Source organism: Gymnodraco acuticeps, unplaced genomic scaffold (genome assembly GCF_902827175.1).
Source record: "Gymnodraco acuticeps unplaced genomic scaffold, fGymAcu1.1, whole genome shotgun sequence".
Classification (NCBI taxonomy): domain Eukaryota; kingdom Metazoa; phylum Chordata; class Actinopteri; order Perciformes; family Bathydraconidae; genus Gymnodraco; species Gymnodraco acuticeps.
Window position 1 is genome coordinate 1,479,136 of NW_022991219.1, and position 25,079 is coordinate 1,504,214.

The window sequence follows — 25,079 nt, forward strand, 5'->3', positions numbered from 1 at the left end:
ACCTTCTAAGATACAAGTATGACGATGAAGATACTGTTAGATAAATTGATGTATTTTTTCATTTGAATTTTGTGAGAGGCTGTGGCCTGCTTGTTTCTTGACTATGGGTTTTGCTCAACCCAAACAATCAATAAAACAGCATTTTCAGCTACACATCTTTGAGTGTTTTTCTTTTTGTTGGTAGTTTTATTACAGTTGTCATTATGTATTGTATTGTCTATATAATCTTTCAAATATTCTGAATCACAGCCAATTTGAAATGGTTTTATACATTGTTAAACTTCCTATACATTTATCCCCTGAACTCAACATTATATATATATTTAATATATTGCTTCGGTTAGAACTCATCGAAGTTTACTATAACCAACAAAACAGTCAACTAAAAGTAAATATTAATATAAAACACAGAAAATGAGATTAAGATCATTTAATTTCAATCAATACACTGCAACATTGCAAGTCCATACATCTTATAGCAGTGAAAGTCGTGCAGGATGGGAATAATGTCAAAATATAAACAATTCCAAAAGCAATTAATTCCATTAATGCTGACATCCAAAGAGTTGGTACTGCTGGACCATCTCCTGCATGCCCAAACAGGTAGGTCTGTGTTCATCAGCTTGACACTCAGCCTCTATGGGCCAGTACTCGATCCAGGTTCTTTCTCCAAGTATGTACTGATACCTAAGGAGAGCAGAGTGAAAAACACGTTAGGTCTTCATGTGAACAGCTATCTGTAACATTCAAACATAACACAAGAAAGCCTCCTTCCTACTTCTAGATACTTTATTACTCTATCAATGGCAAAAGTAAATGAGTACAACAAATATTGACTTGATTTAGTATAAAAAGTAATGAAACAGAAAGATCTTAAATTCCCACACCACACAATCAGATTCAAACAAACTTACGTTTGATGTGCATCATCTCTGTGAATATCACCTGATGTTCCCATGATAAGGTACGTTTTGCCCTGAACCAAATCTAAAGACGCCCTGCAGTGCGGATAACTGAGGAATATGCGAAGTTTATTCAGGGGACCCACATCAAATGTTCCTGTAATTTAAAATTAGAAGAACAAAGAAAAGTACTTTATTATTACACATTTCCAGTGGAATCATTCTGAAAGGAACAAACGTTTCTGGAAACACACTTATTTGCCCTCTTGCCAAAAGTGAAAGAGGCTCTATTAGGCTTTTTGGGCTTTTCCCTTGTATGGGTTTTTGTGCATGGGTATGGGATCATTTAAATTGATCCCACTCTCACGACTGTATAATAATTATCCAGCCAACAAGCTGCTAACTGCACTAATAAGTGAAAACGAGTCGAACATCTTATTTTGCCTAGAAACATGAAAATTACCGAACTGCCTGACATAAATGCATTTACCAAAATGTTAAAAGTTGTATTTTATTGTCTGACAGGAGATTAAATGTGCACACAAAATGTAAAAAGGAGGTAAACCAACTGTTGAGTCACCTACACCTTTACGGCACCCACCTTCTTTGATGACTTCCAGAACATGCATTGTGTAAATGTCTGTGGACAAACCATCTTCAAACCCTTCCAGTTTCACTTTGTACACTGAGGACAGACACATTGTAGATTGTTTGCTCATCTGTTTCATTGCTCACTTGTTCTCCCAACCTCTTAGACACACACAATCAAACACATACATTGTTGGCGTATACAAGTAATTGAGTAAATTCAATCCATTTATGCTCTCTTACCAAAATCTATTTTGCTGGTTTGTGTACTCTCACAAGCCTTAGCTGTGCGCTGACCATTGTTGATTTCCTCCTTCTTCTGCATACTGCAGTTCTCTGGAAATACACAATTAGCATAAAGTTATAACACATCCGATCAAATGTTTATATTAGTACATGAGCATGGATGATGGCAGCTGTATTTACGTCACAATTTAGATTGTGAGGGTTTTTTTAGACTTCAGGTGCTTGTGTTTCAATCTGGTGATTTACTGCAAACTACATTTTACAGCATTCTCCTTTACCAGATGTGAAACTAAGTACTTTTCTCACAAGGAGTACAACTCCTTTATTTATGTTGTAAATCTGAGAGACAATTCCTGGTTATATCATTTTGATTCGATGCTTGCAGTATGGCTTTCATGGGGACAATGTTTGTCTGTCGTTTAGTGGCTCCCACACTTAGGTCAAGACTGAAATATCTCAACAACTATGATTGGGGAATATGTGCTGCTGTACATAGGTAAGACTCTCAGCTACTAGCATTGCTGTATAGCCTCTGAGTCTTTGTTTTCAAAGTATAATAATACACTGCTGCAGTTTACAGACCTCAGATCTGCAGCTTACCTGTACAAAGCACAATTTAAGTGTTGTGTTATGTTAGAATTGAACAAATAAAACTTTACAGTGGATGGATAAAGGTGGTTTTGACCCGTTTACCTTCAGCACATGTGCACTCATCACCTCTGCAGAGCCGCAGTAGCTGTCCACCTTTCCTCTCTGGATGGTAGAACTGCACACAATGTGTTTCTGCAATAAAAGAGAAAGATATTGAAACAGGGTCTTACAGTACTTTATAAAATATAAATTAAATACTTGAACAAATAATAATGGCTGCTTATTGACAGTGTTATATTCTCTGACATATATTGAGAGCAAAACACATGGAGGTTTCTCTAAGACTCACGCTCATAGTATTCATAGACAGATACAGCCGCTGGTTGTAAGACGCCCACTTTCATCTTCTGAGTAACCCTAAAAATGATTTCTTCTGGTCGTGTGTGAGAAACCTGTAGATAAAGGTGAGATAGAGATACATACACAAAGAGCAAGGCAGAGAGGAAAAGTATGGAGGAAGGAAACAGCGACGTCTTACCTTGTCCAGGTAGATGATGACTGATCCTCTGTCTGACAGGACTTTGTCCATCTCATATTTTGCAATGGTGCGGGAACGTCCTTTGGACAACTACGCACACGCACACGCACACGCACACGCACACGCACACGCACACGCACACACACACACACACACACACACACACACACACCACACACACACACACACACACACACACACACACACACACACACACACACACACACACACACACACACACACACACACACACACACACACACACACACACACACACAATCAGATCGCTAACCATAATACACATATTTTTTCTCCTATAACAAAAACCAGCTAGTGCATTTGTTGTGGGTTAATGTGTGTCTGTAAAAGTTCTTACTGAGTCCAGGTCATTTGTTTCAACGGTGAAGCCGGTTGGCAAGCCAATATCCAAAATTGACATTGCTGCATCTCTTTCCTTGTCCTTATACCTGTACACAGAATAGATTGAATGAAATTAAAGTGTTAAGAAGATAGGAAAAAGGGTAATGAACAGAAGCAGAATATTTAATACAGATTGTGAAATATAATAATATTGTAAATAGCTGGTTAGAAAATGTTGTGAATAAAGCCATGTGTCAGTGTGTTGCCTTGGTTGTACTTACAACACTTCTATCCTCAGCTTGTATATCCTCTCATCTTCATCAATTTTTTCTGCAGGAGTATAATATTGTATTTGTATTTAGTTAATTTGTTTCTCAAGAGTAAGGTACAACAAACGAAGAAGACACAGAAGGCACTAAATCACCTGGGATGAGCTGCACTGACAGGTTAAACTTCTGACAATCGCTTTCCTTTTGTTTAGGTATAGCGTAGTACAGCGACACCATCTGTCACACAGAGAAGGTGCAATATTTGATATAAGTCCTCACAAGGTTAAAAGGGTATTAGGTCAAATCTTAATTTAAAAAAGGACGGATCAGTTATTAACTGTTATTAAAACTCAGAATATAACATATAAACATATTTTATACTCACTGTCACTGTTGCTTCTCCTGAACCCTTGGCAGTCACTTGCACATTCTGGTTTATATCATTGATCTGTCAGAGTTTAAATATGAACACAAACACAAACAGTCAAGGATAAGCAGATATTAAAGTATTTATTATTTGCGTGACGGAATCAACAATCAGTGTGTAAATATGCAATCTGTACATTTAAAACTTCTTCTAAAAAATCTGATAAATCAGGCAAATCTCCATGGAAGAATTGAGATCCTCAAGGGACTTTAGAATTCATACATTTAGTTCAAAAGATACATTTGTCAGGAATATAGGTTTTCAAATGTGATTCTTTTATTTGTAAATTATTTTTAATTTTTTAATAAAACTGAAATTAGTTTTTTTCTGTATTTTCAAATCACTTTTATAGTTTCATTTATTTTTTTAAGAGTTTACAGATCTTTTTTGTATTCCAGGAGACTACACACAATATACACATGCATAATTTCAATCTGTTCACACATTGCCACCTTAACGAGCCACTGTTTGTGAGTGTGTGTGTGTGTGTGTGTGTGTGTGTGTGTGTGTGTGTGTGTGTGTGTGTGTGTGTGTGTGTGTGTGTGTGTGTGTGTGTGTGTGTGTGTGTGTGTGTGTGTGTGTGTGTGTTTGTGCTTACTTTAGATGTCCTTGTAGCATAGTGGTTATCCCTGTTGAAGTGGTACTTATCAGGCTTTGCCCTGCCCGGCAACAAAATGTCCACGTTCAGATCATATTCTGGTTCTTTAGCACTGGACCAGTACTCTGATATAGCCTGGTACACCATCATGGTGGCCTTTAGAGAAAAATAGTGGGTAGGGGAACAAATGATCAGAACAAAATAAATGATCATCTAAAACAGGATGGAGGGATCAAGATGGAGAGAGGAGTCTCTTCTTACCTGAGTCGATCCATAGCCTCCGCCAACTTTCTGCTGTTTGTTGAACCATCTCACAACAGGTCTGGCATCTTCAAAAGCCTTTATTCACAGAAGGAAGGTACATGGTTGAACTTTTCTGTCATTCACTGCACATTAGAATTATAAAAAAACTTACAAATATATTAAAAAGACAATCAAATCAGTTACTTAATAATTGTAATACTTAAAATATATATATACTAAAAAATATACTTAAAAGGGTACATTTTCACTTATATTTTAAGGCTGTGATATTACTGAGAGACACATTTCATTGAAAATGGAATACAAACCTTTATATTAAGGTAGCATGGATAAGGACTAAATTGTATGTTGTTTGTAGCATGAAAGGAACACACATAAATGCGACATGCTCACCTCGGTCTTGACCAGAGCGAGAAGAGCGTAAGCCGTAGCCTCCAGTGTGTAGATACGTCCCTTAGGCGTCGGCCAGTGGGTCAACTCTAAGGATTACACACAAATATCTTCCTTATTACTTTGCTATACATACATCTATTTACTTATGAATCCAGGATATCTCATCTTAGAAAATAATGTATAATTAAAATACGTAGGGACATATTAAAATGTGCTCGCTCTTAATAATTGTAACTAATATATCTGTTATTCAAAAAGTGTTGTGAGCAGGACATAGTACGGCTGGAAGACTATTTACGTCATTTACAGACTGTTTCTAAATTAGCTCAAACATTTGACATTTCTCTACTGAGCAAACATCATCCCATAATACCAATGTGTTGGTCAGGCTCTTAGTAGTTGTGGATGAGAAATCCTTTTGAATCTAATCACCACAACATAGACTATGTTTTCTATGTTTAAGAATAGTAACAGCACCTGGGGAAGCAAACTTGTAGAGGATCTCGCGGTTCATTTTGTTTTCATTGGCCATGGCATATGATGTCATGGCAACAGCATATGGGTTGGTGAGGCTGGGCAGACGCCTTTCCAGATAAGCCACCGCTTTGTCTATACTGCCTGGTAGACTCTGTACAAAGGTAAGGGAGGAAAGAGAATAAGGCGAGAACAGTCAGATATACATTTTTAGGCAACCAAAAGGAAAAAATAACCTTTCATGAACTGAAGACACACTATTAGAGAGTCTAAAACTAAAACATGGACAACATCCTAACCAGATAACACTATTTTAGCTACTATTCAATCCCATGGTTGCCACGCCATAAAGCATACGCTGATTAATCGTCTATTTTACTCTAAATAAGATCATCATTTACAAAATGAACATCATGCTTCAATAAAGAAGACTAAAATATAGCGATTGCGACCAGAAACAAATTTGTTAATAAATCAAGTGAGAAGTTGGTTTATTTTCTATTAGACTTCTATATGATCTGACTTGATTTTGCAACCAGTGGAGTCGCCCCCAGCTGGATATTAGAAGCAGCTTTAAGGCTCATCCGGATTGGCTTCACTTTTTAGACCCGGAGCATGCTGCTTGGACAGGAGCAGCAACAGGGCTGGCTGTAAAAAATAGATTTACAGCTTTGCAGATGTGAGATGCTTCCCAGTGGTTTAGTGCCTCAGAAGGCTTTGTTTCGCACATCCTCTGCGAGGAGACGGTAAATAAATAAATGAAACAGATGAGGGAAAAAGAGAAAACATTGTATGGAGGTAAATTACTCACACCAACACTGGCAGCACAAATCGTTCGGGACTCCTGCATAGCAATGAGGCAGAAGGCCGTCATGGAGGCATCTGAATCTGTGCCACGCACATCACCCTAGACACACACACAATTTTTTTTTTTAATAAGGGTCGATAACATGTTATTGTTTTCAAACTTATTAGCTATTTTTGTAGCACATAGATGAAAAACAGATTTCTATGAAACCAGTGAACGCACAATCATCTCTCCATGGAGCACCCTTCCAACTTCTCTAAATAAGCCATCAGGTTGCTGTGCGTTGAGAATCAGAAACTTGATGGCATCACAGATGTGTGGGCTTTGTATTGCCACCAGATTGTTTGCCATGGAAAACACCTTGGCAACATAGGCCGTCAACCTTAGAGGAGAGAAGAAGGTGTAATAGTTTAGTTTTATTCATACGTGACATACATCATTGTGTGAGTTCAAGGATGTTTGAATTCCTCACCAGGAGCTACTTTGGAATTTTGTCCACACAGCAAAAGACCCATCATTTTGCCGGTAGGTAAGCTGTCGGTGGTAGCCTGTACACAAACAAATACACACAACCATTTTAAAAAGTGCCATTCATTGCTCTACTGAATCTTATTGATTAGAAGCCAATTTAAGGAGCCCTGAATCTTTTTCAGTCATTAGAGCGTCTTTTAAATGATTCTGCTGGCACAGGCTTTTGTTTTAAAAAGGGAAACCCAAATGAGGGCTGGACAGGGATGGTGTGGATTGATTTTATTTTTCAAACCTCTTCTGCAATGTCAGACAATTTAAAATCACACTCACAGTGGCATTAATAAGATTCTGCTATCTGAACTAAAAATACATCAGTGAGCCTACCAGTCTTGATGTGTTGGAGGGCTTCATCACGTTTCTGAAAGCCCACAGTTTCCCACTGTTTGGTGTTGTCTAAATATGTGGCTGCAATGAGAGGTAGAGTCATGTGGATCATGTTCTGCTCTCCACAGCCAGAGGGCTGGTAGATCAGAGAACCCATTGAATGCCCGCTAACAGCGTTCTCCACGAGGATAGAAACTTGTTCTCTCCCTGAATGAAAACAGACAAACCGAAAATAAACACAAAACGTTATAAATCAACAAGAAGAAACCACTAAGCAAACAACAAAGTGCCCCAACGATAAGTGAGGTAGATATTTCCCAATAAGAACAATAACAATTTATACCAATTGTATAAATCGTTTCCATTGTACATGGCATTGTGTCCCACCTGTCACAGAGATCTGTGTGCTTGTTGGTGTGTTTGGAACCAAATCTTTCTTGGAAATTCCTGCGGTGATAATTTCTTGTTGTTGACCATCTAAAGGGAGTAACAGTGGAGCAACAATTAGCAAAAGATAAAAAGTAAAAACATAAAGTTGATAAACCACATGTCATTCTTCAAGGTAACTTACCTACACCTTTATTAGTGGGGTCTAGAATTACAATCTTAGGATCTTTTACTAGTACACCTTCAGGCTGGAAAAACAACAGTTAGGACAAACATTAGAAATTACAATTATTTGCATAACTTTTTGAGTAATCTTTCTTTGCTGTTGTTTAGCAAAGTCAAATATGGTCATAATTTAAATAAGGTATTTATATATCAATGAGATGCATTTCATAAACATGACAGTCTACGAAACTGACTTTACCAGACTATATCTCTCATACCCGTAACTGTAGCTTTGTCACGTTATTAAACCGATTGTATTCAAACTGAGGTTTTTAAAGGATTTGTAAACGGCATTGTGGCTTGAAACAAAAAGTAACAAGAATATTCCATCCATAATGTAACAGACCTCGGATGAGTACTTTTTTATGGCAGCTTGAACATTTTACTGCAATAAGAGAACAATTCCACATCGTGTAGGAAAAAGTATTTTTCTTACCACCACCCGCAGAATCTTCATAATTCCATCATTAAGCGACGAATCTTTAACAGCTGCTTGGACCTCAATTTGGAATTCTCCGTCTTTCATGGGAATGATGATGAAGGGCACAGATCGTGTAGTTTGACCTTCCATTGTGACCTCCTGGCGAAACTTTCCACGCTTTGAAGCCGAACTGCACACATTATCCTCCTCAATCAGAACAACCCGCACCTTGAGAACAGGACAAAGATGGACTGGAGATTGTGAAGTTGCTCAAAGATAAAGACTATTATTGAGGATATAATAGGATTACAATCAGTTTTATTTTATGTCATCTAACGATAATGCATTCCTGATTTTAATTAACAAATTGATGATATACAGTGTTTTTTACAGGATCAATCTGATCTTAATAATAAAAGGCACACTGTTAATAATGCAGTAAGGTTTCCCGCTGCTGAGGCATCCATCGTTTTTCCAACCCAGTTCAGACATGGTGCACACTACCGCATGATGGAAGCATTAATGCAGCATCAGAGCGTCACCGGTGGCATTTTCATCCCACGAAATATGGAATTGACAGCTACAGTCGCTACATAGAGCATCCTTTTCAAAGTAGATTGATGAAAATAGCTATTTTTGAATACTTCTTGGTGTTCTAATTAACACTGAATTGAATTGAATACATTAAATCTAAACTGGGTTGGAAAAACGATAGTCGCAGGCCAACCAGTATGTGAGCAGGTATCAAAAGTCTATAGGACTAGTAGTATCTTTTTTTGATACAGTAGTCAGTTAAATATTTATTCTTGATTTTGCCCTTTAGTCTAAATGTTCTCTTGCCTCTTTTACTGTATGTAACACAGACTTACAGTTGCACGATCGGGGCTGTAGTTGTGCAGGATTGCCTTAATTTCCAGCTGCTCTCCCCGGACAGCAGAGTATGGCAGCCTGAGATCAATGAAGAATTCCTTCCGGACAATTACCTCTAATGGATCACCAACACAGATTCCTTTAAGATGAGAGGGACAATAAAAAGGGATTACATAGAGAAAGAGAGAGAGAGGATTTAAGGGATGAAAAAAGTTCAAGGTTAGATTCCTAAACGAAACAGCTTTCAGTCACTGAATCCTCACCGTGAGTAGTTGACAGACTAATGCCAGTAAACTGCCAGGTGGTGATTGAGTCTTGCAGTGGAACATTTCTAGTCACTGATGTGGTATAACTGAAACAAAGAATAGTGTTAAATCTTTGGGAGGTAAGTGTAGACTTAAATTCTAGTGGTGTCATTATTGAAGTTAGTGTTTTTTGTGTGTATATATGTCAGTTGACTTACCATGGGTTTTTTCCAGTGCAAGCAGGAAGCGTGATATCTGACCACAGCCAACTTTCAGGGAACTTGGTGCGAGTAAGAATTTCAGTGCTGTCACTGTAACTGCTGTCATCCTCCTCACCTAGAGTGTCAAACATATTTTCATTCAGAATGTTTTGTTACTACTATGGCAAAAAATGATCACCCAGGGCTTCAGCCCATCCCTTGTCCCGGTCTCTTACTGCGAGCCAGTTGAAGGCTCTCCACCTTGCTGTCAGCTTGCTGGTTTTCCATGTCCCTGCAGCAGTGCAGGAAGGCTGCTGCACAGGCTTCACCATCAACAATGTACTCTGCACGCCTTTCACAGGTGTAAGAGAGGAGGGTGTCCCTCATGCCATCCAAACAACAGTCACGTTGCAGTTTTTCTTTATAGTTACTCACTATAAAAAAAAGGGTTTTGAAGAAGAGACAGAGAGATAAAGATGTGTGCAGGAAGTGTAAACTTGAAACAAAACATTGTTTTTTTGTTTTTTAAGAATAAGGAAAAAATAAATCTTAAGCATGGACAATATACGCAGTGTGAAGGAACACATTGACCTATTAACTAAATGAAAAATAAAGTAAAAAGAGTTTTCCCTTTTGACTTTCCACAATACATACTCTAGCACAGTGTTTCTCAAAGTGTGGTCCGCCGAGCGCGGACCACACTTTGAGTATATTGGTAAAATTGGTAAAATGTCACTTTTGAAATAACTTAATTAATGTATGTTTTCCACACTCTCGCGGGAATATCTCCGCAATGGAGCGAGCTTAACTTTCACATGTTACCACTTGTTTGTACCATTTTCAGGCGATTTGTAATCTGTTCTAGAAAAACGATGTGCTTTTTTTTTAGATTTCAAGAAGCGTTTAAAACAAACAATGGATGTCTTTTATGAACATTTATCCATGCTGGAAATATATTTAGATGTTTTAGGAGTTAGATAGAGATTATATATACAATATATGCATCCAATGAGCATTGAATGAAGTCTGTTGCTGATCAGAGGCTGTTGTTGGGGCTGCATAAAGTTTTTTTATTTTTGTTTTGTAGGCAGACCATGCAGGCCAGCCCGATGGTCACCAAGGTTCATGTTTTAATAGCATTTTTTAAAAAGCCCAGGCGAGCCTAACATGTGAAAAAATGGCTTAGACCTCAGAGAGTTAAACTTGGGCCTGCGACCATAGTTTTACTGTATTTTGTTCTGAAAATCCACAGCGGAGGTTTGTGTCGTACTACATGCGGTGTATTTTGCATATCTCTCAGTAGCCAACGATCTGTGAGTCTGTTGGACATAAACTCCGTCATAAATGTAGTCTACATTTCATAAGAGGTGTAAAACCTATGAGCATTTTGAATCGCATTTGAACGAAATGCTAATATAATCTGTAGTTGTATTTGTATTGTTGATTTCATGTGTGAACGAGGCGATATAGAGAAGGTCAAGCTGTCATTATTAGGCTGTAATTTGTTATATACTGTTGGAGTGGTAAGCAGACCTATTGTTTTGGGATATTTGGAGAGTTAGGTGGTCCGTGAGTGTTTTTTTATTGGTTAAGTGGTCCTTGATATGAAAAGGTTTGAGAAACACTGCTCTAGCATGGCATGGAAAAATAATCTGAAACCAGACCATCTACAAACATGTGGAGAGCCTGAACTGCTACACTCTGCTTCTCTCTCTGCCATCTGACCCCTCCCAGTTGTTGTCTGTACTCCCTGTTTCAAGCCTTCATCCACCGCGGTCACTAGACCTGGACTCAAGCCTGAGCTCCACACCACCATCCATTGCTCTCCACATCTACAAAGGGGGCTTCTCGTGGGACTCTACCTGAGCCTTCCCTCCTGAGGAGGAGGAGGAGGAGGAGGAGGAGGAGGAGGAGGAGGAGGAGGAGGAGGAGGAGGAGGAGGAGGAGGAGGAGGAGGAGGAGGAGGAGGAGGAGGAGGAGGAGGAGGAGGAGGAGGACACATTGATGTATCTGATGTGTATTCGAGTCCTTAAAGAACCCTAAACATGAACTGTGTGACGGAAGCATAGCCCGTATATAAGAAGTAGATGTAGTTACCGTGATGTCGGCCATCAGCTTGTTAACTACAACTTTAAAGCTAAGGTCTGGCATTTTGGCAGTTGCCATCTGTTAATTATGGCAACTATGCCCATGTTGTCTATGAGATGTAGGTTTAAGGCAATTATGCGTTGGTTTTCCTTTTAAGACCTGAATGTTTTCAGACAGAAGATAACAGGAAATGAGGTTATTGCTTTGTATAGAGTTATGGTTCTTACGTAAGCTGGTTCTGACATCCATGATTGTAGTGTGTCGTTTCCTCCTGCTCGGTACCGGACATTTCAATTCTGGAAAAATAGCAACAGAGACAAAATATTTTACAGAACTCAACAATATTCAACCTACCTTTAGCATTATATAATTGATGTGGAACTTTTACAATCAGAGTGAGGTGATTTCTCTGGTACACGTGAACAGGTTTTTTTTTTTATAAAGCTGGTTTTTAAAACCGCCTTATAATAAGAACAATTCAGCTCCTTGGCCAGTCACGATGGTCAATGCAAAGTTGGAAATGCCTCAAAGGGTACATTGAACCAAAGTCACATTTCCTACGAATAAATACCCAGATATGGGAGTATCTGACCATTTCAGCTTTTCGATTCCATGTTTTTCTAGCATTTTTCTAGCATTCAATATTTTTCTATAGGAGGCAAATATTTACAAAATATCCAAACAGCAACGAACCATTTAAGAAACACCAAAACAATCTGCGTGACCATAAAGGGGAGCCAGAAAAAGACCCTTTAGGATGCAGTTATTTTACTGAACATAATATGCTCACTTCTAAAGAACCACTTGACTGATGGTGATGAATAAAGGTGTATGTGCTCACTTTTTAAAACTATGTTCAGGGAAGGGGAGAGTAAAGTAGTGTCACCTTGTCTGTAGGGAGTCCCAGAAGCCGTGTTAGACTCAAACAACAGCCCAGCGTCGTAGAACACACTCATACCGTCCTTCCCTCCACCTGGTGTACAACCTGTGTCGTACTTCTCTACAATGTCCCACACCTGAGCATAGTGAAAGTCATTCACACACAAATGAATAAACAAGACTTAAAGGCAAGACGTAGACATATCTCGAAACTCACATTAAAGTTCTGATATGTCATTAGAAATGTATTCATGCAATGAATGCAAGAAAAATATGATATAGATAAATTGCCTTTTTCTGTGTGAGGCGGTGCTTGTTGTTAAGGACATAGACGCCTTTGTCCACTGCCACCAGTCCCACTATGGCTCCTGGGTCTCCTGTAACCTTCAGACCAAACATCTTGCGAGGCTCGTAGGATGGAGCGGCTCTCGATGGTTCCAGCTTCAGCTAAATGTGAAGATGAGGTCAATTAATCACACATACAGTTTGGATTTGTTGAACCAGTTGCTTACATTAAAAAATGTCAGGTGAATACAGTAATAAATAAATCAGTTTGTGTGTGTTTTGTATTGCGCGTCTCACCGAGCCCATGCAGGAGTCTTTTACATCCACCCAAACAGAGTCGGATACCACTTCATTCCCATTTGTGTGGTAATATGCTATGATGCGGAACGATGGCAGCATGTCTTTGGTAATGGGAACTATCAGGGAGATCAGTACTTGACCACTTGTCTTGTATCGGCTACCTTGCACCAGCTGACCTCTGCTCATGATCTATAGGGACACAGACTTACATATCAGCACTTAATGCACATGAGCGTATACTGCACTATACAAATTGATGGATGCAACAAAAAGGGTAGTATAAGCACACATGCACATATTTAAAACATCTCTCACCAGATATGTGATGTCATTGTGATGACTTTCCTGCCTGTTGAGGTTGAGGTTGATTTTCAGGTTATTTCCTAATTCTACTTCAGCTGCATCCACACCTGCAAATATGACATGTTGTGATTGCAGCATCTCAAGTATTTCTAAAGTAGAGCCTTGTAGTATATTTTCTCCCCATAAAACAATGATATTTTACATTGCTTCTGATGGACAGTTATTCTCAGTACTCGAGTTGAGGGGGGATGAGGGGGGATGGCATCCCCCCTGAAATAAAAACGGTCAAAATCATCCCCCTTCTAAAACTGCCATTCCCCCTTTCCATCCCTTATGTAATTTTATCAATGAACGTGGCGCTATTTCAACATTAATTTTGCGCATTTTGAGTAAAATACTGTGGGCGAGGGAGCGGAGCACGCACACACGCAATGACATTTTTACCAAGTCACTGACGCTATACTATGCGAGTGCCCTAGAGGGCGCCAGAGCGCCGTGATGCGCCTGTTTGATCGATGCCAGAAGCGCAGGTAACGGTCATCACAATGGCCAAGCGACCAGGAGGACAACGCGATCTGAGGGACTTCATATTTAAAAATACTAAAAATAACATTTCAGGTAAGTCTAGAGTCAGTAATCTTAGTCATTACTCACTACTTTAGTCACCAAAGGTGGAATCTATGGACATAAGCAGCAATATCAACTTAGTTTGAAGTTTAGCTACGTTTTTCTCTCGTGTTAGCTAGCTGGTAAGACTCAAAACTGTTGATGAAATGATACCACCAGCACCAGAAGAGCTGAAACCCCTCCTTCAAGCAGTGAACACTCTGGTCATCTCCACAGCTGAGTGTGAACGTGGGTTTAGTCAGATGAACATTTTAACCACAACTAGAAGCTCCCTAGAGGTAAAAAGCATGTCAGCCTTGCTTTTCATCAAGTGTGCTGGGCCCTCGACTGAACAAGTTCAGACCAGAGGTATATGTAAAGACTTGGCTTCAAAGCCATTGCTTAGCTAACAATCCGAAAGCAAGAGCCGGAAAAATGGAGACCAAAAAGCATGATTATGAAAATCTTTGGAAACTTCTATGTGATGGGGAGAGTGGAGTAGGCAGCCATTGACAACATTGGATCTATTTTGTATTATCTGTATAATCTTTTAATATATTTTCATATTTTGTAAACAATTTCAATGTGCACTTAATGCCCTGTTAAAAAAAGTAACATTGGGAATGTTAACATAAAATATTTGTATTTGAACTGCAATAAAATGATGACGGATCAATAATTTAAAAAAAAAAAATCCTCAACTTTTTCATGAAGTGTTTAATTTACATAATGATTTAATTAATTACGATACAAATGTAACCCTTTAGATACCAGTTTTGATCGTATACCAGTAACTGCTTTTTTGAAAAAATACACTATAATTCAATATTCTAAAAACTATTTTGACTTTATTATTAGTATAATCAGTTGATCCATCTGAATAATAAATGAGGGACTGTTAACCTACAAGATTTGTACCATAGACTTCCATTATAACCACATTTTTGTATCCCCTCCCCCCCTTTAAATTCAAGTGAAAAAAAGATTTTCGCACTAATTGTCCTCTGCATTTGACCCTAAATGTTAGTGGTGCCATGGCAGCCCGGGGACCGACTCTAATTCTCAGGTGCCTTGGTCAAGAGCAATGAAAGGAGTATCTGAACATCCATAACATGCATGTTGTTTTAGGAGTATAATAATTATCTTTATGCTGGTTGGTCTCCCACCCTCGGCGGGTGATCAGCATAAATGATGTCCCCATATGATAAAATCCACCATCCCCCCTGATTTTTTTTTACAACTTGAGTACTGGTTATTCTAGAGCAAGAGAGTTCTAGATTAACTTGTTACATAAAAGTGAAAAATGTAGGAATAAGAGCATGTTTTCCAGACAAATTATTTTAAAGGTATACGGCTCAATACCGTCCAAAGTCTTGCAAATCATAACTTTGAATAATTTCCTCAAATATAAAAATCCATAGTTTCATCCACGCTTTACTGTACTTTCACGCCGTAATAAGGCGGATTGGAGTCTATTCCTAAATTAGGACCTCTATGCAGTGAATTGAGGACCAAATTAGGCTCAAACCGTGATTCAAAGGATACAAAATGAAATAGTGGTATACAAAAAGATTCCCACCCCTGGTATCTTACCTATGTGGATATAGTTGTTGCTTTTGGTAATATATGGGAGAGCTTTCATGGTGGCTGATGCTTGTCTTGCCGATGAAATACGAGGATCATTCGTCTTTGCCTGAAATTAAAGAAACACACAAGCATACACATGGTTGATAAAATAAATATTACTTGAAAACTCCTGAGTCTTTCCTATTCCATCCTTATCCTGGCTACGATGAAGATAAACTTCACCTTTCACATGCTGTAAATTAAATGTGCAAAAAATCGGAAGTAAAGCAATGAGCTATAAAGAAGCAAAAGCATCTGCTTTGCTTGAATTCACCTTAAAAAATGAATATTAAAAAATGTTTATAATGATTATTCATTGATTGTAGGTTAAAGCTTACATTTGAAAAGCGGCCTGTGGTGCCTGTATTCATTTTTAAGAGACTTACAGTGATCGTCAGTTGTGGGTCCCCTGTATTGATGGTTAGCCTTGCCATGCCATTGTCTGCGGTGAAGCCATTCACGTTGCCTGGTTCAACCACCACAGCAACACCTTGTGCCGGAGTGTTGTCAGGATTCACAACTTCGACCTGCCAACACAGACACAAAGAGTTCAACAATCAGAAAGATGTTTTACTGCCATCGCAGAATGCCAGACGGCCGCCTGCCAAAAGACATCTTATATAGCGAGCTGAGCGCTGGTTTCAGAGGCAGAGGACGACCACTGTTGCGCTTCAAAGATGTCGTAAAGCGTGACATGAAGGCCCTGGACATCGCGATGGACGGCTGGCAGAGGCTGGCGAAGGACCGGGCGAAGTGGCGCTAGCAGCTTGGCGAAGGTGGTGACAGACTTGACAAAGACTGGATTCGTGGACCTGCTCAAAAACATGGACGTACTGTATCTCTCCGATTGCACTGTACAATCTCTTGTAGATTTATTGCCAATATATTCACTAAGTATTATGACTTTATGGAGACACAAACTTTAACGGGTACATTTCTTAATTTCTCTGGAATATTTCCCTAAATCTGAAAAATCTGCCTTAACATCATAATTCAAATCCATGACAAAGATAAATGATGTGATCTGTTAGTGTTAATAATATAATAAGAGAGAAGTAAATGTAGGTTTCATAATTTAAAAAAGTGTAACTGTTTTTCAGCAAATCATTTAATACATTAAAGATATAGCCATACTTTTGATAATGTTTTTTATCGTATTTTTTTAAAGTTAATGTAAAGTACTTTACCGCAACATCGAAGGACATTCCTGGTTTGAAATATTTGGGAGTTTTCTTGAAGTGGATGGTGTAAGGAGATGTAACAATCAGAATATTTCTCAACTCTGCCTCCACCATTTCACCACCTGTTAATAGAAGCAGAAACAAAACAGATTAAAGATTATTTTGTTTATAATGTAATTATATCTTTCAATGTGGTCACTTTCAAGTGGATACATCATCATCAGGTGTATTATAGAGACTCAAGGTCCATTTTTTTAAAAGACATACAACACTCAAATATAAATTTTAAAAACATATCCTATCTTTATATATTTATGTTTTCCAACTCTGTCCGTCTCTTTTGGAATAGTCTTCTCTTTCTTACCGTTCTCCGTCAGCACACTGACAGCTACAAATATGGATTTCGTCACCAGTTCTTCAATGTTTTCGAAGGTGCTTGTGATGTGCTCTCTCTTCAGCGTGACAGCTCCAACGCCTCTTTCAATCTAATGTAACATAGTTCAAAAATGTGTCTTAAAATGTAGTATAGTGTTACAGTGAACAATGGATAATACAACAATTTATGTCCTGCTGCTAAAGGTCTCTCAATTAAAACAATATGAGAAGACTGTGTTTTGTCACCACCATCGTTGTCATTATGTTACATTTTCAACACGCTAAATACATTATATCTGTGAATAAAAATGAAACTGAAATAACTGCAGATCTGGGAGTTAGAGGAGAAATACTACACATTTTGTGAGTATTAGACTCTTCCAAAACACATGTAAAATACAGTAAGTGTAGAATGTGCTCACCTGCACTCTCTGAAGAGAACTTGGAAAGCTCTTCTTTTGACCATCATGTATGACCCCAAACACAACGTAGGCCATCCCATTCACCTCTTGACCAAACAAATACCTAAATCCACAAGAGAGGGAAATCTATGAATCAAAACAGGGTCATTTTGGGTCAAATGGTTAAGAAACTAAAAGAGCAAGAGCATCAACCCAACCTCTAAACAGCAACCTGTATTCATTCCTACAATCAATCCACCAATCAAACAGTCTCTAAAGCCACAGAGCAAGAACTTTCTCTTACATGGCTTTAATGTTGACTGTGAGCTCTTGGTCGTCCACGTAGAAGAAAGGGCTCGTAGGATTCAGTTTAACCTCAAAACTGGGAAGCACTGAAAAATGATATTTATGGTTTTACCAATCCAGTAAAAAAAACGAGTGAATGTTGTAATTTGATATTGGTTTTAAATGAAAGTGCAGGTAATGGAAGACTCACCATATTCTTTGACCTCAAACTCTGCACTAAAGCTCTGCTGTGGGTTGCTGTGGAACTTTGTGATGACCTTCCACACTCCGGTACTAAACATAGAAACACACACAAACACAACATTTAAACACTAATTTAGAGAGGTAATACAGGAATCAGGCCTCATACTCTGTGAAGGTACAAATAAAATATGCCCTACACTAAAATGTAAAGTTTTCAGGTTAGTAGCGCAGGGAGTAAGGGTATTAGTACTTTTATTGTATTTCTTTTTACGCTGATTAGTTTTACTGTACAGTTCATAGGCATTAAATGTTGGCCTATTTCTATTGAATCTGTTCATTTACAATTAAAAGGCTGGATTATTATAGATAAAGTAGATAATAGGTAAACTATTTATTTGAGAGTGAGAACATATAATTACCACAAGAAGACTGTTATTTAAATCCTTAATCATTTCGACCAGAAAGCCAATATGCTACTTTAGTACATTCAGATGTGAATGTTCTAAAGTAGCATATTGGCTGATGAGGTGCAGTAAGGTATTATAGAGCCCAGGGACTACTGTGCCAACCAAGTTGAAAATATATTTATAATCAAATCTCATCTAATTTCTAAAGAAAGTCAAACTCCACTTCCACTTCTTCTGTTGACATAACAAATAGTCACACTCCAAACACTATATTTTCAGTTGATGTTGTCCTGATCCAGTGTGTTTCACTTACATTCATCATCTTGGAAGTATGGTGTGATGTGTGAACTGAGAATTCATTGTGTCTCCACATTTAATACAATATATTACTTTTTGTTTAGTTATTTTCCAAACACTAAATTCGCAACATGGAAATTCATTATAGAGAACACAACATAAACAAGATAAACTACTAACCTGACAATTTCATTGAGTTGGAAATCTCCAGAGTGGATCCCTGATTTCAAAGAGACTGGATCAAGTGGTGTAATTATGCCTTCAGGGGTCTAAAAAAGAACAATATAAAAAATAAAACATTAACGGAAACAAGTTAATGTTGTAAATCCACGCTATAGTCTATTTTATGCATGTCTCCATGAGCTTGGTCATTGTCTCTATTGAGACTTTTTTAGTTTCCAGTTACTCCTAAAATGTATTTATCTACCACTAAAGGAAGTGGCTATGTTTATGCAAATCAAACACTAGACGGGTAGCAAGTGATAGGACAGTTGTTTCTAAAGTAACACAACCCAACAACTCACAATGTTGGCTGTGTTTTTTATTTTTATTTACCACAAACTCAATGTCAAGAGACGCATCATTTTGGTTGGCGTCATCCCTCTCCACAGGCTCCATACGGGGTGTCACAGCAAACATCCTGAAGTGAACTGACATAGAAAAAGAGTGGATTTAAGACTTTACTATTTGATAAAGCTTATAGTTGGGGCTGGCTCAGTCTTACTTTGGACCAGCCCCTAGTCATGCTGCTATAGGCTTAGACTGCCTCTCTTTTCCGCTGCCTCTCTATCTTTATGCACTAATGTCCGATAAATGCATGGTAAGAACTTGGCAACTCCAGATTTTTCGCGCTCTTTCCTCTTGCAGAAAGCCACATTCAATCGTTGCACCTTTTGGATTGTGGATTAACCTGTTGCAGTTCTCCTGATTGAGGTCCACTGCCACTACTATGTTTCAATGGTCCCCTATTATATTATTTTCCAACAATATATTATAGGTCTCAGATATATATAAAGCATGTCTCTGAAGTGTTTGGCTCGAAATACTAAACAGATCGTGCATCGTAGCATCCCATAAACTCCTCTGTTTCAGCCCTGTTTCAAAAGTGATGATTTCAAATGCTAATTAGTTTCTGCTGGCCACGCCCCTCTGCGAGATATTTGGCAAAACAAACACAATGGTGCTTGAGGAAGGTTTCCCATTTCTCTAATTTCCGACTCCTCGACTCCTCGGTCCTCCGGTAGTGACCCGTAAATGGATTTCAGCACGCCATGTTGAAGGACATCTCATTTCTCTGGCCGTTTCTCAATCGCGAGGATTTTGGCTTCCAAGCCAATATTTCAAGGATGCTACGTCATCGAGTGTCGCCGAAGGACTGTTCCAATCTCCAGCATACTTGGAATTCCACCGAGGCCGCGTCCTTGGTTTGGGGGAAATTTCGAGGCTGCACATGGGTAGACTTCGCGTCCTTAAAATCCCCACAATGCTTTGCGCACGGACCAATTTCAAAAACCCTTGCGGAGAATGGCTGAACCGACGCAGCACACATTTAAATGTAAGTATGTAGTGGCGTAGAACATGTGTTGGTAAATATGTTACTTTGTTACATTTGTTTGTTATCACCAAAAATGTGTTCCGTGAAAGTAAAGCAAGTTCATAATTAGATAGACATCGTGAGGTATTTATTTTCGGTTCAGTTGATGTTGAAACCGTTAGAGAGAGTGGCACACTTGTTTGCCTGTTCCATTCTTCTTCGTTTTCCGTAGCCGTGGCTTGGAAGCATACTGGCTTCGTTTCAGAAGGAAGTAAATGGTAAATGGTAAATGGACTGTACTTATATAGCGCTATAGCGCAGTCTTTAAGACCCCTCAAAGCGCTTTACATACTACATGTCTTTCACCCATTCACACCCATTCATACAGAGCAGTACCACTTGCTCTAGGACCTAACATGCATACACATTCACACACCGTTGGCCATGCCATCGGGAGCAACTCAGGGTTAAGTATCTTGCCCAAGGATACATCGACATGTTGACTGCATGGGCTGGGATCGAACCCACAACCTTCTGGTTGAAAGACGACCGCACTCCCTCGCAGCCACAGTCGCCACAAGTGACTTGGACTTGGAAGTACGCGACTACCAAGCCAGCATCCTCGCGATTGAGAAACGGCCTCTAAATGCACATCGAGGATCGACCATCGAGGAGGCTCTCTGGAGGAGCTTGCTATAACCGAATGAACATTGATGTATCCTCCACGGATCCTTTGTGGATGTATTTCCGGCAACAGTGATATTTAAAAGAGTCGTGACGCACGGCCGGACTTATCTCAGCCAATGACAGCTCTGCATGCATCTGTTGAGGGAAATGTTTACATATGTCCTCAGTTATTGTATGTAATACTGTTATTGTACCACTGTGAGGCACTGTAGTATTACGTGCTACGTAATGACTAGTCTTGCGTCATGTAAATGAGGGTGTGTTCACCTGATGCACGTGTACACTGTCTATGTTTGTTCTCTTCTAAGTTAGCTCGGCTGAGCGAAGGAATCACCTGTGAAGCAGAGGAATAAATCATGCTCAAGGGCTAAACAGTTCATCGTCTCCGTCTCCAATATTTCTCTCCGAGTGCAGCGTAAGAAGAAGCTGCCATCCTAAACCTCAACAGCATCCCCTGGATATTATTTTATTAACTGCTTTAATCGCAACACGATGTTTACAGAGAGAACAGCTGTGAGGCCCGTGGAGAAAGCAGAGCAGTGTGTATAATATATATCACTCAGTATAACAGGCCTACATTACGCTCTTTATTTGTATGCCTTTAGTTGAGTAGATAGCCTATCTACAAATAAAGAGTCGATATTTTTCTAAAACCATTTAGTGCTTCACAAAATAAAATAAAATACACAACGGCTTTAGCCTGATATAATATTATATGCTTTAGGAGATGTAGTTGTGTGCGTGGTACAGTGTAGGCTATAGGTGTGTGTGTACAGTGTGTGTGTGTGTGTATATGGGGGGGAGGATATATCTCTGATCGTGTTACGTTATTATAAGAGTGCTCTCATACTTGTTTGATTCTGAAATTGTATATATAAATAAGTGTGTGTGTATATGTCCGCATCTGTAGCCTGTTATTGTCTCATTATACCGCACTGTCAATGAATTAAAAGTAAATCTATAAGTCGTCATGAACACATCTGTCATCATTAATGGACGTCTCTTTAAAATGACCGCTCAGAGGAGAGGAGTTCTCATTTCTCTAACCGCCTGCTGCTTCCCCTCCTCTCTCCTCGGTTCCCCTCCTCCACTCCTCCGCTCACATCTCCTGTGGGCGGGACTAAGACACGAGTCGAGGAGGGGAAATTCGAGAAATGGGAAACCTTCTAGGATGAGATCCAGGTGATAAGGTGGGCGGGTGTCACCTTGGTTGGTTATTGGCTAATGGTTGCACAACCCAAAACAAACATTGTGACATGACAAAGTGGCCTAAATCTGATCAGCTCATTTTCAGACTGGTTTGTATACAGTATAGATGGACCAGGACAAAAAGAGAAAGATAAGATATTTTTTTCCTGAAACTCTTAACACAGAGGTTAAATACACATATTACACATATTAAACATATTACACATATTAAAGTATAAAATACATGAAATAGTGGATTTTGCCTTATTGGTGACCTTTAAGTCATATCTTTTATTTTTTCACTGATTAATTGGGACTGATTTTCTTAATCAGCCCCTTTTGCCACATTTCAAATTTGTAATATGGGGCTTTATGAATAAATATTGCTTGATTTATTGATAATGAATTCACCTCTGCTGTTGGGGGTGTAGATGGTCTTGTCAGTTTGGATAAAGATATACCCAGACTGAAAGGAGACCAGGACAACCTTCTCAAGCAGTCGGTCAGGGAACTGAGCTTGCAGATACACATACTGCTTAATGCTGGGATCCTTATTGAAGTCTCCAGTAGGGATCTGAAATCATTATGAAGAAACACAAACAGTGCATTAGGAGCAGGGTGTGTACATTATGTGCATTTTTTAATTCAACACTAGATCATCTTAGAACATGCAGCAGAGTTATCGCGCATCATTTACCATTATCTGTACCAGCTCCTGGAAATTATCTGTACTGGTAAGCGTCACAGATGCAGTTGCCAGCCTTTGGTTTTTGGTTGGATGGTTCATCACATTGATATGCACCGTTTGGTCTGCACCTGTGCAGTCTTGACACTCCACAAAAACGTTTTCTGCTGTTCCTACCCTTAACAAGTTGGGGGCAGACATCACCTGCCTGTAAAGCGGGGGCGGAAAAGAAGATATATATTACATTATGTGAATGTGATGTGACCGAGCAGAAAGAACCACATGCTGCTTTGGATGTACTGAAAAAAAAGAGTTCAAAATATTAATTCACACACAAAACAACCTTTTTTAAATTAACTACTCACCTTGAATTAATGATGCCTCCATGGTTTATTTCCATTCGCAGGACGAGTTTGAAGTGTTTCAAATAGTAAAGTTTATGTGTTTTGGAAATTGTTAGCATACAAATAAATATATGGGATACTGCATGAGTTGTGTGTATGTGCTTAAAGTGGTCAAATAAATCAACCCAATTGGTAAGAAGATAATTAAAGGGAACAGTAAGGGGTAGCAGAACATTTAACTTTAGGTTTCAATTCCCCAAACTGCATCTATTTTCAAAGATGAGGATCATGAGCTCCAGCATGGATTGCACACACAATGAGTAATCTATTGATTACATTGACAAAGATCCAACACTGGATCAACACAATATTTTATCATACTCTAGTCTAGACCCTTGCTCTGTCTGGCATTTTGCATCGTTGTGCAAACTCTTAACATTAGGCCAACTTATTGGCATCATTTGAAACACCACATGACCTTGAATTTTGTAACACAGAGTGGACTGTAGCTCCTCATTATGAAAGACACAAGTTAAGGTAAATCCAAAAGCTTTTTGAATAATATGAATGTTGCGACCACCAATAATTGATCCCATTACAATTTAACCAATAGCAACGTGTATACCAGGAATATGACCAAAAACAAAAAAATATATATCTTTGTTTTCAGAGAAATGGTTCAAGCAGAGCTGGAGTGGGTAACGGTACGAAATGTCTACTTACAATGGAGCTCCATCAGCTAGAGAAGTCAGGGAGACGAAGGCCAGAGAGGCCAGCAGCCACAGCAGAGTCTTCCTCATCCTCCTACCTGATCCTGATCCGCTGTCAGTGAAGTGTCGCTGTGCAGAACCCTCCTTTTATACTCTCACTGCCCCACCTCACCTCACGTAGTCTTTCTTTACATATGTAGCAACACAACCACATACACGCCATTTCCCAGCAGCAGTTGAGAAACTGATAAACATGAGGTCCACTTTGATAGTAGAAACAGTAGAAAATCAATAAGGGGTTAACATGTTTGATTAACTTTGGAACATAAAGTTGAATGACAAGTTCAAAATTACTGCCAAATAACTATCTGCATTTATGTTGTTTTTAAATGTGACAATGGTTCTTCTTTTCTTGTTTGGGAAATGTTACTAATGTTTCATTATTATTCTGAACCTGCACATAATCAATAATATTAAACATGCACACTAAGTCCTAAGGTACAAACTGTTGAGTAACACTTGGCAGGGATTTTTGAAGTTTCAACAGTGGGGAATTTTCACATTTGAAAGTCTGAATAAAAAAACTGTTAGTCTATGAATCTTTATTTTATTCTGGGAATGTTATAACTGTACAATTTCTTTCAGATATTCAAATCATTTTATGGCTCAGTTTATTTGTGATTGAATGGATTTTGAAACTATATTGAAATAAATAACAATTCAAGAATGAGTTATATACTAAAAGAAGGATGCCATTGTACAGGTTAAGGTTTAGGGTAAGGCATAAGGAACATTCAGGCTGGCAATGAGAAGAAATCGTCCGGTTACGTATACTGATAATAAAACAAGACATTAATTAAAAGGCTAAATGTTTTCATTTGACATTTATCAGTTGGCCAGATTTATATCAAAAGTTCAAAGCTGGCTTAAATTGTTGTTTTGGCACCTTTAAAAGGTTAGACACCATTGTTTGGTCTCACATCTCTTATGAGTTTACACCTAACAGGAAAGTAAGAAAAGTAAATGACTCTGT

General features: G+C 38.7%; 1 protein-coding gene across 1 annotated transcript; it reads right to left on the reverse strand.

Annotated features, from left to right (window-relative positions):
- Nucleotides 1-415: 415 nt before the first annotated feature.
- Nucleotides 416-24,216, reverse strand: LOC117561640 (complement C3-like). The gene is made up of 43 exons (XM_034239174.1): nucleotides 24,060-24,216; nucleotides 23,005-23,200; nucleotides 22,719-22,881; nucleotides 19,454-19,548; nucleotides 19,079-19,167; nucleotides 18,202-18,284; nucleotides 18,010-18,097; nucleotides 17,727-17,829; nucleotides 17,294-17,414; nucleotides 16,936-17,051; nucleotides 16,135-16,275; nucleotides 15,716-15,815; nucleotides 13,529-13,623; nucleotides 13,211-13,402; nucleotides 12,920-13,075; nucleotides 12,636-12,765; nucleotides 11,977-12,045; nucleotides 9,898-10,095; nucleotides 9,680-9,797; nucleotides 9,480-9,568; nucleotides 9,216-9,355; nucleotides 8,362-8,574; nucleotides 7,885-7,948; nucleotides 7,701-7,790; nucleotides 7,314-7,520; nucleotides 6,931-7,006; nucleotides 6,681-6,840; nucleotides 6,462-6,557; nucleotides 5,654-5,804; nucleotides 5,177-5,262; nucleotides 4,781-4,858; nucleotides 4,520-4,675; nucleotides 3,880-3,942; nucleotides 3,650-3,731; nucleotides 3,507-3,555; nucleotides 3,242-3,332; nucleotides 2,866-2,955; nucleotides 2,677-2,779; nucleotides 2,430-2,519; nucleotides 1,734-1,826; nucleotides 1,504-1,587; nucleotides 915-1,059; nucleotides 416-687 (listed from the first exon to the last, which is right to left on the reverse strand). The coding sequence occupies exons 1-43, from the start codon at nucleotides 24,134-24,136 to the stop codon at nucleotides 546-548; spliced, it is 4,968 nt and encodes a 1,655-aa protein (XP_034095065.1). The 5' UTR covers nucleotides 24,137-24,216; the 3' UTR covers nucleotides 416-545.
- Nucleotides 24,217-25,079: the final 863 nt, after the last annotated feature.